Source organism: Mirounga leonina, unplaced genomic scaffold, assembly GCF_011800145.1.
Source record: "Mirounga leonina isolate KUSES-001 unplaced genomic scaffold, KU_Mleo_1.0 Mir_94, whole genome shotgun sequence".
NCBI classification, from domain to species: Eukaryota; Metazoa; Chordata; class Mammalia; order Carnivora; family Phocidae; genus Mirounga; species Mirounga leonina.
In genome coordinates, this window is record NW_023270855.1 from 27895293 (window position 1) to 27909767 (window position 14475).

General features: G+C 45.7%; 1 protein-coding gene across 1 annotated transcript in view; it reads left to right on the top strand.

The window, feature by feature from the left end:
* Positions 1-6844, top strand: part of PRICKLE2 (prickle planar cell polarity protein 2) — a 115716-nt gene extending 108872 nt beyond the window's left edge. Inside the window, exon 8 of the mRNA XM_034997735.1 lies at positions 765-6844. Within this exon, the coding sequence (XP_034853626.1) occupies positions 765-1639 (875 nt within the window). The 3' untranslated portion in view covers positions 1640-6844. The remainder of the gene's footprint in view (positions 1-764) is intronic.
* The last annotated feature ends 7631 nt before the right edge of the window (positions 6845-14475 follow it).

Genomic DNA, 14475 nt, shown 5'->3' on the forward strand with positions numbered 1-14475 from the left:
GAGTGAAAATGCTTAGATTTTACCACCTGGGCCATTCTTAAGCCTCTCTTTCGAGGCTCTTTTTTAAAAAGTGCCTCCCCCGGGGAAGGAGTGTCCCAGAGTCCCACTCACATCTTCTGGCTGTCAGGGGCCCATTTAAAACCCTGCAGCAGTCATTTACTGAAGAGCCTGAGAGAGCAAATATCCCTCTATGTACACCCAGGGAGTCACTTAGTGTTTCAGACACTTGGGCTATGGGGCTTAGGGACCACAGGCACAGGGGGAAGCTGCTGGAGGCTAACAGGAAAGTGAGTTGGTCTGGTATCATGGGATTAGATGTGAGGCTCCGTGTTGGTAGGAATTGCTTGGGCATGGCCCAGCGGCTGTCGCTGGAACCTTCCACATCCAGAATATGTGTCCCTTGTACTTAGCAGTGCAGCATTAGATCAAAGGGGTAATTGACGCACTTTGTAAAGTGAAATTCTAAACAGAGGAAGCATGCATAAGATGCACAGTGGGCTCCTAGTGACTTCGATGAGCCTTTGGAGGAATTAGTAACTCGTAAAATGTACCTCTGTGGAAGCATTTTAACCAGGTATCCTCTCTAGGTGGGCTGTACCCCCCTGTGGAGCGGGGAGAGCTCTCCCAAACATTCTGAGAGCGCCTTTGGGCAGCGTACAACTGCACAACCGTATGCCGCGATCCTGGATGGACAGCGGTTCCAGTGAACAAGACTGCACGTTTGTATTAACCTCCGTGGTCCTCTCTTCCCTCTCTCCCCCCAGGCCTGTCCGCCGATGGTGGCGCCAAGCGCCAGGAGCACCTCTCCCGGTTTTCCATGCCCGACCTCAGCAAAGACTCTGGAATGAATGTCTCCGAGAAGCTGAGCAACATGGGCACGCTTAACTCGTCCATGCAGTTCCGGAGCGCAGAGTCGGTTCGCAGCCTGCTCTCTGCCCAGCAGTACCAGGAGATGGAGGGAAACCTCCACCAGCTCGGCAACCCCATTGGGTACAGGGACCTGCAGTCCCACGGCAGGCTGCACCAGAGCTTTGATTTCGAGGCGGGGATGGCGGGCAGCAAGCTGCCAGGGCAGGAGGGCATGAGGATCCAGCCCATGAGCGAACGCACGCGGAGGAGAAGTACCTCCCGCGACGACGCTCGCCGCTTCCGACCCCACCGCTCCAGGCGTTCCCGGCGCTCTCGCTCGGACAACGCCCTCCACCTGGCCAGCGAGCGCGAGGCCATCTCTCGGTTAAAAGAAAGGCCCCCGCTCCGAGCCAGGGAGGACTACGACCAGTTCATGCGCCAGCGCAGCTTCCAGGAGAGCTTGGGCCAAGGGTCCCGGAGGGACCTGTACGGCCAGTGCCCGAGAACGGTGTCGGACCTGGCTCTGCAGAATGCCTTTGGGGAGCGGTGGGGACCCTACTTCACCGAGTATGATTGGTGTTCCACCTGCTCGTCCTCTTCGGAGTCTGACAATGAGGGCTATTTCCTAGGAGAACCCATCCCCCAGCCCGCCCGCCTGCGATACGTCACAAGCGATGAGCTGTTGCACAAATACAGCTCCTACGGCCTCCCCAAGTCTTCCACGTTAGGGGGCAGGGGACAGTTGCACAGCAGGAAAAGACAAAAGAGCAAAAACTGTATCATCTCTTAATACGGTTGGCGTCAGGGAATGGGGGAAGATGGGAGCTAAGAATGTACATCCAGAAACTTGCACTGTTTTCAGTTTTAAAGCGCTTTCCGGGGGTGGTTGCTGGAGGAGAAGAGGAACGTGGTGCCAGTTGTGGAGGCAAGGTTCTAGACTGACTCAATAGGTAGTCCCAGTTCTCGGCATGTTGAGTATTATTTGCACATTTCACTTTGGAAACGCTGTAGACTCTGTGGAGGCCAGGGTTGGCCCCCTCCTGCCCGTCAGTCTGTGTGGAGTCGCCTTTCGCAAGATGGCAAACTGTTTCCCGCTCGCTTATATCCTCTCTGGTTCTCTTACTTTTAGGACCCTTTTTCCAGTAAGTAATTTGTTTATTAGCCAGGACCCAAGACTAAGTTATTTACATGTCCATTGTAAATGCAATGTAAATGAGAGTTCTGATAAAATATTTTTGTATTTTGTAATATCAAAGGAATTTCTATATCGTAGGACTCAGTGAAGACTTGCATGCACATCCAGCGTTGTCTTTGAGTAGTATTCAGAGGTGGTCCAGGACCACCTTCTTTTTTTTTTTTTTCTTTTTTCTATACAAATTTGTTACATGTCAGTGAGACCTTTTTCAAAGGAGTTTATTCAATTTGACTTTTTGTGGCTGAAAAAAAAAATGAACTATTACACCCAAAGTATTTTATGCTCCATTCCATCTTAAGGAGACATCCTTAAGTCTGCTCCCACCCTCGGTAGAATTTCTTCTCTACAAAGTGATAGTAATTTTTTTTTTAATTGCAAACGTAACTTTTGCCAATTAGAGAAACCAACCAGTGTCCGTAAAGTCCCGTGAGCAACGCCATCCCTGCTGGGAACATTGAAGTTGCTTGCTATTGGTCTGTCCCTTGGGGAAAATGAAAGTGACTGTGAGTGGTACCCGTCGTGTGATGTCAGCATGACGTTGTTTTGAATGTGGCGTTATTTTCTGGTGCTCATGTTTCCTGGATTATATTATCTGCTTTCCTTTACCAAGGCAGACAGAACAGCTGCCTTAGCCTGACAACCGGTTGTCCTCAGTGCAAATGAACTTAAGCAGTACATATGTAGGGGCAGAAGGTTCTGTGGGGCTCTGGGAGTGACGGGGTGTTCTAGAGCGTACGTCATGCGTGGAGAAGGAACAAGGGAATTCGAAAAGCAGAAAGCAAGTCAAGGGTGGAGACTGAAGGGGAATATGAAGGAAGGTCAGAGCAAGGAGAGCTTCTGGAAATGAAGTAGAGTGGAGGTGACCTCTACCTTGAATACCCCTCCCCCCCCCATGCTTGTGGAAAGAATCCAGTTTAACACACCCCGTAACCAGAGTGTCTGGGTTACCCAGGAACGGGAGCTGCTCGGGAGATTTCAGGGTGATGGCCTTGAAAAACAAATGCTGTGCAGAGGGGGATTTTCGTGTTGAACTTTGGGGACTGTTGGTCAGACAGAAAATGGGCTCAGAAGTGAGTTTGCTTGAAGAAGACATTTAACGGTTGTGTTGTTTATAGTAAAATAAAACTTCCTACCTTGCTTCAGTTCAAAATGAAGCGCTGGCTTTTTCTTCCATTCTCCTCCTCCCTTTCATGGATTGTGGCAGTTGAAATAATCCATCGGAGGACCCACCTTTAGTGAGATGTACTGTTCATGTAGTACACGGTGTATCTCAGTGCCCATCTGCCATGGTGAGGTGAGCGTGGTCTCTTTTCAGTATAGTAGTTAATATTTTCTAGTATTTTTTTATGGAGAGAATGTGAAAAGTGGCTTTTCAGACACCATCCCACATGGGTCTGGGGAAAAGAAGGCTGTAAAGGTCGTGGAAATGGCACTCCATTCAGGATGTATTAAAATAATTTGCTTTTCAGGTATTAATATGACATTTGTCATTGTCACTGATTTTTTAAAAAAGCAATGCAAATGTTGGTTGTGGCTGTTTTCCGCATGCTATCTTCATATCTAAATGCTTCATTAATTATCCAAGCCTCCGGAGAATTAACTCTATTACGTTTGTATAGTAAGTTTGTAAACTGCTTGGCAAAACTGATTAAGAAATAATGTGCAACACCATGTACTGAAGTGGCAGGTTTCTGGTAGAAATCGGGCGAGTCCAATTTGGAATTTTGAGTTCCTTGATTGATGAGAATAAAAAGGCATTTGGGAATAAGAAAAGAGAGACAATAGTAGATCGCTTAACATAACAAACAACTGAAAATCGTGTCTGTCCTCTGTGGCCTGGAATTCAATGAAAGAAATTCTCCTGGTAAAAGCTGCTTTCTAACTCCATCCTTTCCAGAAGTACCTCTTACTTTCCCCAGACGAGGCTTGAGCCACCATCAGCAGAAAGAAGAGGGTGGCCGGAAATCAACCCGTAGCCACATCCTGTGAGAGGGTGGGAGGAATAAGCGATTTCAGAGCTAGCTGCCCAGGGAGCATCCGGCAGCTCAACTGGCCAGAGCTTGAAATATATTGAGATGCAAGCCTCAGGGTCACACTGTCTATAACCAAGTTCACCTCCGTGTGTTCCATCTCGGCTTCTGCCCAACCCACATGCAGCCAGGCACCTTACAGATGATGCCCAGGAGGCTGGTAAAATCATCACAAAGGTGATGGGACCTCCAAGTGAATGCCCTGGAGAAAGCAGGATGTCACTGTTGTAGGAATTCTACCCATTAGTGATAACTTACACCTAACATCACGGAATCCCAGTCCCAGAAACTCAATGCGTTCTCTTCTGAGGCAAGAACTTAGGGTCCTCACCTGATTCCTCCATCATAACCACGAGCTCTTCCTGGTCAAGTTTTGCCTGTGAGTGGGGCTTACACTCACCTCTTTCTAGATTTCATTTCATCTTCAATAGACTGTTCTAGAAAAGTAATCTTTTCCTAGTTTCCTTTCATCTCTAATACCTAGGGTTTGCTTTTTCTACCTCTCTTCATATTGGTCTTCTTGTCTTTTGGTTAAAACCACCACTTTGGACTTCAGGTCATTTCTTACCGCTGCTCAATTCAGTGGCAACAGAATGCACTCTTTCCCAGGAAGAAGTAGCCATTGACGGTTTCCTGAATGGCCCTGCCAATACATACAACCCTTGATTCTGTGAACAGCTTTCTTAGCAGCCTGGTGGCATGGAGTGTGGCATTCAGGTACCCTTCCTTCTGTCCTGTAGTTCCAGGATCTCTATCAAGTGTGAAGGTGAATGAGGTGAGGGAAAGCAGAACCATGCTCCCTGGTCCTGTGCAGGTGTAAGGCGGGTAGGGTTCCTAGTGTTGGTTGTTTGATGCCTCCTTTCCACATTCACCTTCTCATCTCTAGTCCTTCCTTTCTGTCCTCAGCCAGCCCAGTGAACAAGCAATTTTGTCTTTCCAGTAGGGGACCAGAAGACAGCCCGTGCTCATCCTCTTTTCCCATTCTGTAGGATGCTTTTGCACTGCAACCAACTATATTTCCTTCTCCTGCAGTGGCTTTCCACTTCTTGGGTACCCCTCGCCGTTGCTGAGTTCAGGTGCAGCCAGTGATGACATAGATGTAACGCGTGCTCTTCCATCCCTGCAACCCGGCCCATAAAACCAATGGATGGATCTACGCTTTCCCGGGGAGCATGGATGCAGCCTCAGAAAGCTTTATGACACTCCAAGCTGCCAGGGTCAGTCGATTAGAACTGAGGTCATTTGATAACAAGTCTCATTTGTGAACTGGTTTTTATTTGTCTTTCCATCGTTTGCCATGGGCCCAAAACAGTACACCACCCTTTTTAGGAAGCCTCATTCATAAATGACTGTGAGAGCCCAATTCCTTTGTGGATGCTAAAAGTGGAGGCTGACTTCTATAAGCTGTTTTGCTGTCTTTGTTTTAAGACAAATCTCTTCGGCCTCCTTTTGCATTCCCATGTTCTTGGCCAATTATTATAAGCAGCCTTCTGTTCATGCTTTTGCAGAGGTCAGATAAGAGGCCATCTTACTCTTCATCTAATCCCACCTTCTAACCAGAAATAACACAAATATTTGAATTCCAAGGAGAAGTGCTCTGTGTGTATTTCTGTCTAACAGAAACCAGATGCTAATGGCTAAGAAGGAGGATCTATCTCTGACCAAAGCAAAGTGGGAAATGAAACCAGTTATCTGAATATTTCATGTCAGAAGAGTTGCTATTAGCAACTGTTTAGCACCTTCAAGGCTTTGGAATGGGCTCTACAGACAGCCTTCCAGCTGCAGGACTCAGCGAAGCCTCCTCTCCTGATTTTGAAGGCACTTTCAGGTTTCTGCCTTTTGAGGTCCATCTCTCGAAGCACAAGGGAAGTAGAAATGAAGACAGCGTTGCCTTGCGTCCAGTGCTTGACCCCTTGGGGCCGTCAGCAGACATCAGAGCTCGTCTGTCTGACCACTTGGAAGCAGCTGTCAAGGTTAGGACCAAGAATTCCTTTCCCATTTTCTCATAATAGTAGCCCAGTCAACACAAGACTGCCATAAACCATGACTCACTATTGGGAGCTATACTCTTTTATAAGCTTACTTCCTGCTGACAAAACTAGATTTCCCCAAGGGGAATAAAAAAGGAGGGAGGAAAGTCACGTTGTGTAGGAAAACATTTCTGGTGATTTAGATAGGATGAATCTGTAGGATAGAAAAAAAAAATTCTTCTATCCTGAGTTTTTGGAGATATCCCTTCACCCTACTGGGCATTTGGCCATTCGTGTTCAATAGGTCACTGTCCCGCCTTTTTAAAATTTTTTGGAAAGAATTACCCACTAGTAAGGTCTGCTCTCCAGCCTCTCTAGTTGATATTCCTGTGTTTCCATAACGCATTTTGGTTCTACGATGGACCCTGACTTAACATTCTAAGGTCTAAGAGTCCTGCATTTTCCTTAGCAAATTAGGACTTCGGCAGTTTTCCCTCTCCTAAACACATTCTTTCCTGTATAGAATAGCTTTGCCCATCTCCTGCTTTAACTCCAAGTGCATAAACAAAACCTCAGAGGGTCTGAGAAGGTGAGGCGGGCCAGACTCTGTGTTGTGTGTCGAGTGTCAAGCTATTTGTAAAGAAGGTCTGCAACGGGCCTTTGGTGTGGGCTCTGCCAGAGACTGTTGTGAACACTTTGCTTGAGATCCGTGCCCTGTAAAATGGATATGTTTTACTGATGTCTGTAATACATTTGTAAACTTCCAATAAAATTTGAATAAAAGAAGTGTTGCCAATCTTCTCAGTCCTCCCTCCCTTTCCAGATTTCTTGAAATTGTTGCCTTTGAGCATCTCAACAAAGAAGACAGGCTACACGTGTCAGGGGATGAGGTTTACTATGAAGGGTGAACCTGATTGTGTCAATCAGGATTTTTCAACCTCAGCACTATTGACGTTTGGGACCAGTTTATTGTTGGTGGCGGAGGACTGTCCGGTGCCTTGTAGGATGTGCCTTGTAGGACATCACTCACCTCTCTATGCACTCCTCCCCCTGCGTTGTGACCGCCAAAAATCTCTCCATGCATCATGCGCATTAGGATGGCTACTATCAAAAAAACAAACAAACAAACAAACATAACTGGGGTGGGTGAGGAAGCGAAGAAATTGGAGCCTCTGTGTGCTGTGGATGAGAATGTAAAATGGTGTGTCCTCTGTGGAAAAGAGCACAGCAGTTTCTCAAAAAATGCACACATGGGGCGCCTGGGTGGCTCAGTCGGTGAAGCGTCTGCCTTCGGCTCAGGTCATGATCCCGGGACCCTCGGATCGAGTCCCGCATCAGGCTCTGCCTACCACTTCCCCCTGTTTGTGCACTCACTCACTCTCTCTTTGACAAATAAAATCTTTTTTAAAAAATGTTACACAGAGAACTACCATATAATCCAGCAATTCTACTTTTGGGTTTATACCCAAAAGAATTGAAAGTAGGGCCTCAGCAGGGCCTCAGAAAGATAGGAGCACATCCATGTTAAGAGCAGCATTCGTCCCAACAGCTAAAAGGTGGAAGAAACCCAAGTGTCCATCAGTGGATGAGCGGATAAACGAGATGTGGTGTATACGTACAGTGGAATATCATTCAGTTTTAAAGAGAAGAAAATCCTGTTACATGCTACAACATAGATGAATCTAGAGGACATCCTGGGAAATGAAATAAACCAGTCAACCGAAAGACAAACATTGTATAATTCCACTTCTGTGAGATACCTAGCGTAGTCAAACTCATAGAGATGGAAAATAGAACAGAGGCTGGGGAGGGGGAAGAAGAGAATAGGAAGTTATTTAATGGTTACAGAGTTCCAGTTTTTCAAGATGAAGAATCTGGAAATTGCACAACAATGTAAATGTACTTGATGCTACTGAACTCAGCACCTAAAAATGGTAAATTGTATGTTATCTTTATTTTAACACAATTTAAAAAAAAAAAAGAAAATGTCTCCACACATGGCTGAATGTCCCTTGGGGACAAAAATCACTCCTGGTTGAGAACCACCAAAGCAAATGATTTGCTTTCTTAGCCTCTTTGTTCCTTAAGGATTCTAGAAACTGACTCCTACCCAGGCCACACAGTTAATTTTCAGTTATTAGCAGGAATTAAAACCAGCAACCCCAAAATATTTGTATTGGCTTTTAAGCAAATAATAGGTGGGTTGTCTAGAGAGTTATGTCCATGTTATGGTTAGGATGGCATTCATATTGTTAAGGAGCTGGGCCACCAAGGTGGCTCAGTTGGTTAAGTGTCTGCCTTCAGCTCAGGTCATGATCCTGGGGTCCTGGGATCGAGGCTAACGTCGGGCTCCCTGCTCAGCAGGGAGTCAGCTTCTCCCTCTTCCCTTCCCCCCTACCGTGTGCGCTCTCTCTCTCTCTCTCTCTCTCAAATAAATAAATAAAATCTTTAAAATACCATCAAGGAGCCAGGACCAAAGCAGTATGTAAATCAGATTTTCCCATGTCTGATCCACAACATTTCGGAGTTGCTGGATACTCCAATAACATTTATTCATTCAGCAAATATTTATTGAGAACCTGCTCTGTGCTGGGCACTATTCTAGGTGCTTGGAACACAGCAATGCAGAAAACAGAACTTCCTACCCTAAAGGAGCTTACAAACTCCACTTTCCACCAGACATAAAATCTGAAATAGCAAATGTTCTCACCCACCCTAACCATGAGGACTTGAGAGTTGCAAATGAGTCTTATTTCATTCAAAGGCCTTCTGAAAGCCTTTGGATGAAGGCTTGAGGTGTGTTGGAAAATGACAATTACCAGGCCTGTTCTGCTTACCAACCTTCCTGGAGATGGCCTTCAGGCAGCCATGGTTTTACTCTATGACCGCCCTCTTCCTCCTCTTCAACCAAAATGATTGGCGTCAATATGGCACCTAGCCAGCAATCTATAAGTGACGTAAGTGACATGGCATGGTAAACTGGACAATCAGATTCCCTCTCTCGAGAATATAAACTAAGGGATTCTGAGAGCCTGAGGCAGTTGGCAGTGTAGGCAGAAGCCGGGAGGATGTGTAGGGAGAGCAGCCCGGAGGTGGAGCTGAGCCTGCGAGCATCAGGGCAAGATGAAGGAAGAGGGAGCAGAAGCTCAGGCTGAGAGCAGGACCAAGGACACAGATGCATGTGAGCCCAGAGAGATCTGAGGTGACCCACAGGAGCGGGTCCCCGGGACGTGTCGCCCCAAACAGATTCCAGTTATAATTAAGGCATATAAAGGATGAATCCTGAATGGCAGCTTCCATATGTTTTCTTTTGCCCTGCTTCTCTTTAGCAATTTTTCTCAAGATTTTGTTTATTTACTTGAGAGAGAGCATAAGCAGAGGAGGGGCAGAGGGAGAAGCAGACTCCCCGCTAAGCAGGGAGCCCGACACGGGGCTCAATCCCAGGACCTTGAGATCATGACCTGAGCTGAAGGCGGATGCTTAACCAACTGAGCCACCCGGGTGCCCCCGAGCATTTAGCACTTTAATCCCCTCTTAGCCACTTGTTTGTTGTATCATCTCGGGAAATGTGCATGTCTTCTCTGAGCCTCAGTTTTTATCTAACTAATGGGAGAATAATGGCATCATGTGGGCTTACTGAACGAATGCGTGGAAATCTCTTAGCGCTATGTCTGTCAATGTAAGAGCTCAAAACATAGTGTCTGTTGCTGTGATTACTATCGTCATCATCTCAAAGAGAAAGAGTAGCAGAAAGATACCATAGGTATCTGGTCTAACAGTGCTCATTTATTGTCATTTAATGTAAGCATGAAATTGGAGTTAGAGACATCCCAGGAAGGCCTGAATCTTTCCTATATGTAAGAAATGCCTGCAGATTTATTAAACAAAACAAATCTCCTGGTCCTAACCACAGACGTTCTGGTTCAGCGGATCCGGGGCCAAATCCCGGAATCTGCTTTTTTAACAGGGCTTTCCATGTCATTCCAATCCGGCAGGTTTGAGGACCACACTTCATGAGACTCTGCCTTAGCAATTGTTTGTTTGTTTGTTTTCTTCCAGAACAGATAAACAACATGTCTGCCAGTCCCACCCACTTCAGGAGACTCTGATAACAAGTCCATTGGTCAGGTTGGAAAGATCTGAGGCTGGGGTGTACAATACAATTTGGAGGATCTGAGGTATATTCACTTTTCCCAGGAGTGACTGTCTTCACAAATAGAAGTGTAGTTTAACTGATTTTAATTTTTCTGAGATATATCATGAATACATTGAAGAGAGTGAGCTTATTGAGAAATTCAGTCTAACAATTATGTTTGGATCTGAGAATCGCTACTCCTGGCTCATAACCAGTGGCTTTCACACATCAAAATTACCTGGGTAGATTATTTGAAATCCAGAGTCTCTGGCCCCATCCCTAGAAAGTCTCACTCAGCAGGTCTCCAGCAGGACTAGGAAGACTGCATTTTTCATAAGCATTCAGGGATCTGAGACCAGCCTTGGGAGACCACGCCTCTCTCACATGGGAAATCCATCCCCCAAGAGCCCTTTGTGCTGCATGCAGTCCAGCCTGTGTTCCAGAGCTTCGCTTCGGAAGGATCTTCTTCTCCAATGTTCATCTACCAGAGGTGTAGACACTGGTTTGCTTTCAGCCCACAGTGAGAAAGAGCAGCCCCTATGGAAAACCCACACCAGTGTAACTTCTAAATACAGGAAAGCTTCTCAGAAGATGCAATAGATAAATAATCAAAACACGGGGGGGGGGGGGGGGGGGGGGGGGGGTTAAGCTGTTAAAGGACACAATCCTACCCAGCAGGAGAGGAGATGCTTTAAGAGCCTTCTCAGCAAAATACTAGCAGGTTCTTGTTCCCCGGCTAGGTTGGTGATTCTAGAGACAAATCAGATCATCAAGGTGGATGCGCAGCTTTGTGCCATGGAACACACAACAAGTTAGCAAACAGACGAGACCACAAGTACCAGAAAGTAAACCCAACAACTTAGAGGGATTGGGGCAGCTGTCTTAGGCCAGGTTCTTTGGGTTTTAAGTATTGTCAAAAGTTACTTCAAAGTAACTAGAGCGAAAGGGAAACAGAGGGAAAGAGAATTGATTTGGAGGATACTATGTGTCTTCCAAGGACCGAAGGGCAGCCCCTTCATGAGAGCCTGGAACCAGGACAGAGCCTGGAACCAGGATGAGGAAAACGACCAAGAGCTGAGAAGGATTCTATCCCAATTTTTGAATCTGTTTCCCATCAAATGTCTGCTTAGTCTTCTGCCTTTGCTTTTGCTTTGGGCAGCTCATGGACAGACGTGGCTCCTCACAGCTCCTGAGTTGCCATTCTCCGCATTTCACCCCTTATTCTCAGGAAGAAACTCTGATTGGCTCAACTTGGATCAGGTGCTCCTTCCTGGTCAAATCACCTATTGGAGGAAAGGGGGTGACTCCCCGAGCTAGCATGCTGCCAGAATGCTAGTTTCTGCAGGTGAGGAAACAGAGAAAGCCATGCGCTGAGCAGACACCCCAAACTGTATCTCCTATAAGAATTATCCTAGTGCTCAGATCTTTTCTGTCCCACTTTCCCTTTTCCCTCCCCTGCTCTTTATTCTGTAAATCAAATTAGCCACTCTTGGTGCTTAGTTTTTACCTCTTCTTCGCTCACTACTCAGACTCCCTCCAGACGACACTGTTTCTGACACTGGATGAATTTTTTTTTTCTCCCAAGGTGCAGGGACCAAGTGTTTTACTCTGACTTCATAGCTTGTGTGAATTCCATCCAGCTGGCCTCATGCCTGGTAAGAGGAGGGCTCTGGGAAAGTCATTGTATCTGTTCTCATGGTGAAGGCCCATAACCTAGGAAACCTTTGTGGTAGACAAGATCTCAGGTCTGGCCCCTGCTCTCTGTCTTCAGCTCGTTTTGTCTCATGGAGAAGTCTAGACATGACCATGAATATACAAGCCACAGCTGCTGGATAGCCCTGCATGATGGGCCTAGGACACAGATAAATGGCATGAAAGTCCAACCACATATATCTTCCTGTTAACCGTCGTAGTCTCTCCAGACTTGCTGCTGTATCCGCTTTAAACACTCACGCTTCTGTCTCTTCTGTTCCATCTGTTCTTCATGTGACTACTTCTCATTCTTCAGTTCTCCGTGGACACAGGTTTCCTTCATGATGAAAAAGTTGCGCCCAGAAAGTTGGAAATAGGTACCTCTGCCTTGGGCTCCCAGGGGTCCCTGCATGTCCCCTATCACTGTCTTGTAAGTGAGTTTACTCTCCCCTTTGCAACCTCTACTCTGTGAGGTCCTGGCTGTCTTTTCAACACTGTTTTCCTGGGGCCTAAAATACAAGAGAGGCTCAAAAAATATTTTGGACGGAAGTCAAAAGGAAGATTCCTAAAAATCTTGGTTCAGTAAATAAAAAGTGCCAAGAGAGGTCATGGGCTTAGTCTTTTACCCCTCTGAGTGTCTGGGTTCCCACCAAAGCTCCAGCTTTCCTTCCAAGGTGAAGGCTTTTTTCCTCTGGATGATGAGTTGCTGCAAGGCAAAATTTCACTCCCAGCCCCCGATGATCAGGTTGGCATTACTCAATTTCCCCCAAATTGGTATATATTTTTTTTAACTCAGCTAAGCATAGTGTTTTCCAATTTCAAGGAGTAATAGTGCCCTTGGACTCCATAATGAAGCAACCAACATTTCAAGTACTATCAACTACAAATGCAAAAACTGAAGTCAAGGGCTCCTGCCCCTGAATTATAATCAGATGATTTATGTATGATATAATGAAAGAACCATCACTAGGAAGTGAAGGTTTAAGAATAATCAAATCCATATTGATCTGGAAAAATGCTACCCAGGAATAAACTTGTATCAGCAAATGGAATAAATTACCATATTTCAACATACTTCTTTCATGGATCTAGTGCTAATTACACCACTGTTGTTTATTGGAAAATGTGCCTGAGCAAGCCAGGACAGAATCAGGGCACACTTAGTAAATAATAGAAATCTACAGCTGAATTAGAAATAAATGAGATGGTACAACACTTAATAAAAGCCCCAATGGCAGAAGAAACACAAAGAAAGAAGTTGATGCTTTCTATCCAGTAAAGTGAGCCTAGATTATAACTATAATATAGTTCATTTCCTATATTCCTTTCATTTCAAAATTATTCCCAGATAAAGAACTCAGGAAATACATTGGCCCACTTATTTGTAAAATCTATCCTCTAACTCTCATCTACCAACTGTGTCAAAGTTGTTTCTCAATTCTGCACAATAATGATTCAGGAGGACTTTTGTGTAAAGAACGAGCATGTCTGAGACATTTAATGCCTACTGAATGTCCATGTGTTCCCTTCCACTCCCAATCCCCTTACAGCTGGGTGGGGTCACGCAACGTGTGCTGGCCAAAACACTGAGGACAAGTGAAGTGTCACTTCCAGACTAAGACAGTGAACCACCCCTATGTATTTATTTGCCTATCATTTCTCCTTCCAAACCGCGGTGATCTGGATGCCTCAGGGTGAGATGCTGAGTCACTGGACAGACTCAGACTTCCCTGAGTCATGATATGGAAGAAGCCATCCATAACAAGCTTTGTGTAAACAAGATATACATCTCCATTGTATTCAATGGTAGAGATTTCAGGGTTGATTTGTTGCTACAGCATGACCCAACCTATTGTGACTAATATGCGGGGGCAAATCTAAAATGACCTCTCAAGGTTCTTTCTAGTCTGGATGATCTGGTCATGTGAGTCACTTGATGGCCATGAGAAGTTCTGAAGGCCAAAAGGGGCTGTGCTTTGGATATAGTTTCTTTGTGTGTTGGCTTGGTTGGTTTGGTTGGTTGCTTTGGTCTGGTTAAATTATTCAGTTATGTAAGCCTCCAACCATGAAAATGAGCTTAGAGAACTACATTCTACAAGACTGTAAGCTCCAAGCAGGTGCATATCTATGCCATTGCATTTACACATGTTAAGCTCAATCAGTGCCTGCAGAGAGTAGGTTTTTGATAAATATTTGTTAAACAAAAGGAATAAAAGAATTAAATAATCGAAAGGACCCATGCAAGAGAATCCAGATGGCGTGGAGCGCTCCGTCAACCTGAGTGTTGCCCTAGAAAGACTGGGGAAGGCTTTCTCCTCCGTACAAAAGCAGAGGCCCCAGAGGGAAACTGCTAAGCTTAATTCACTAGATAGCATATTCGTTCCTCAGATATTTATTGAGCACCTACTGTGTGCCTTATTCTAGGCTGCCCTGTGTTAAACGTCCCCAGCCGGGGGTTCAGAGCTATGAGCGTCTTCAAAGGGGTCACTACATCTCCAGAGAAATGCTCCCCAGCAGTCCTAACTGCAGTCTGCACTGAACTGGCCCAAGGACTCAAGAAAGAAGTTTGCTTCTTCCATCCGATCCCCAAAGTATTGCCTGAGC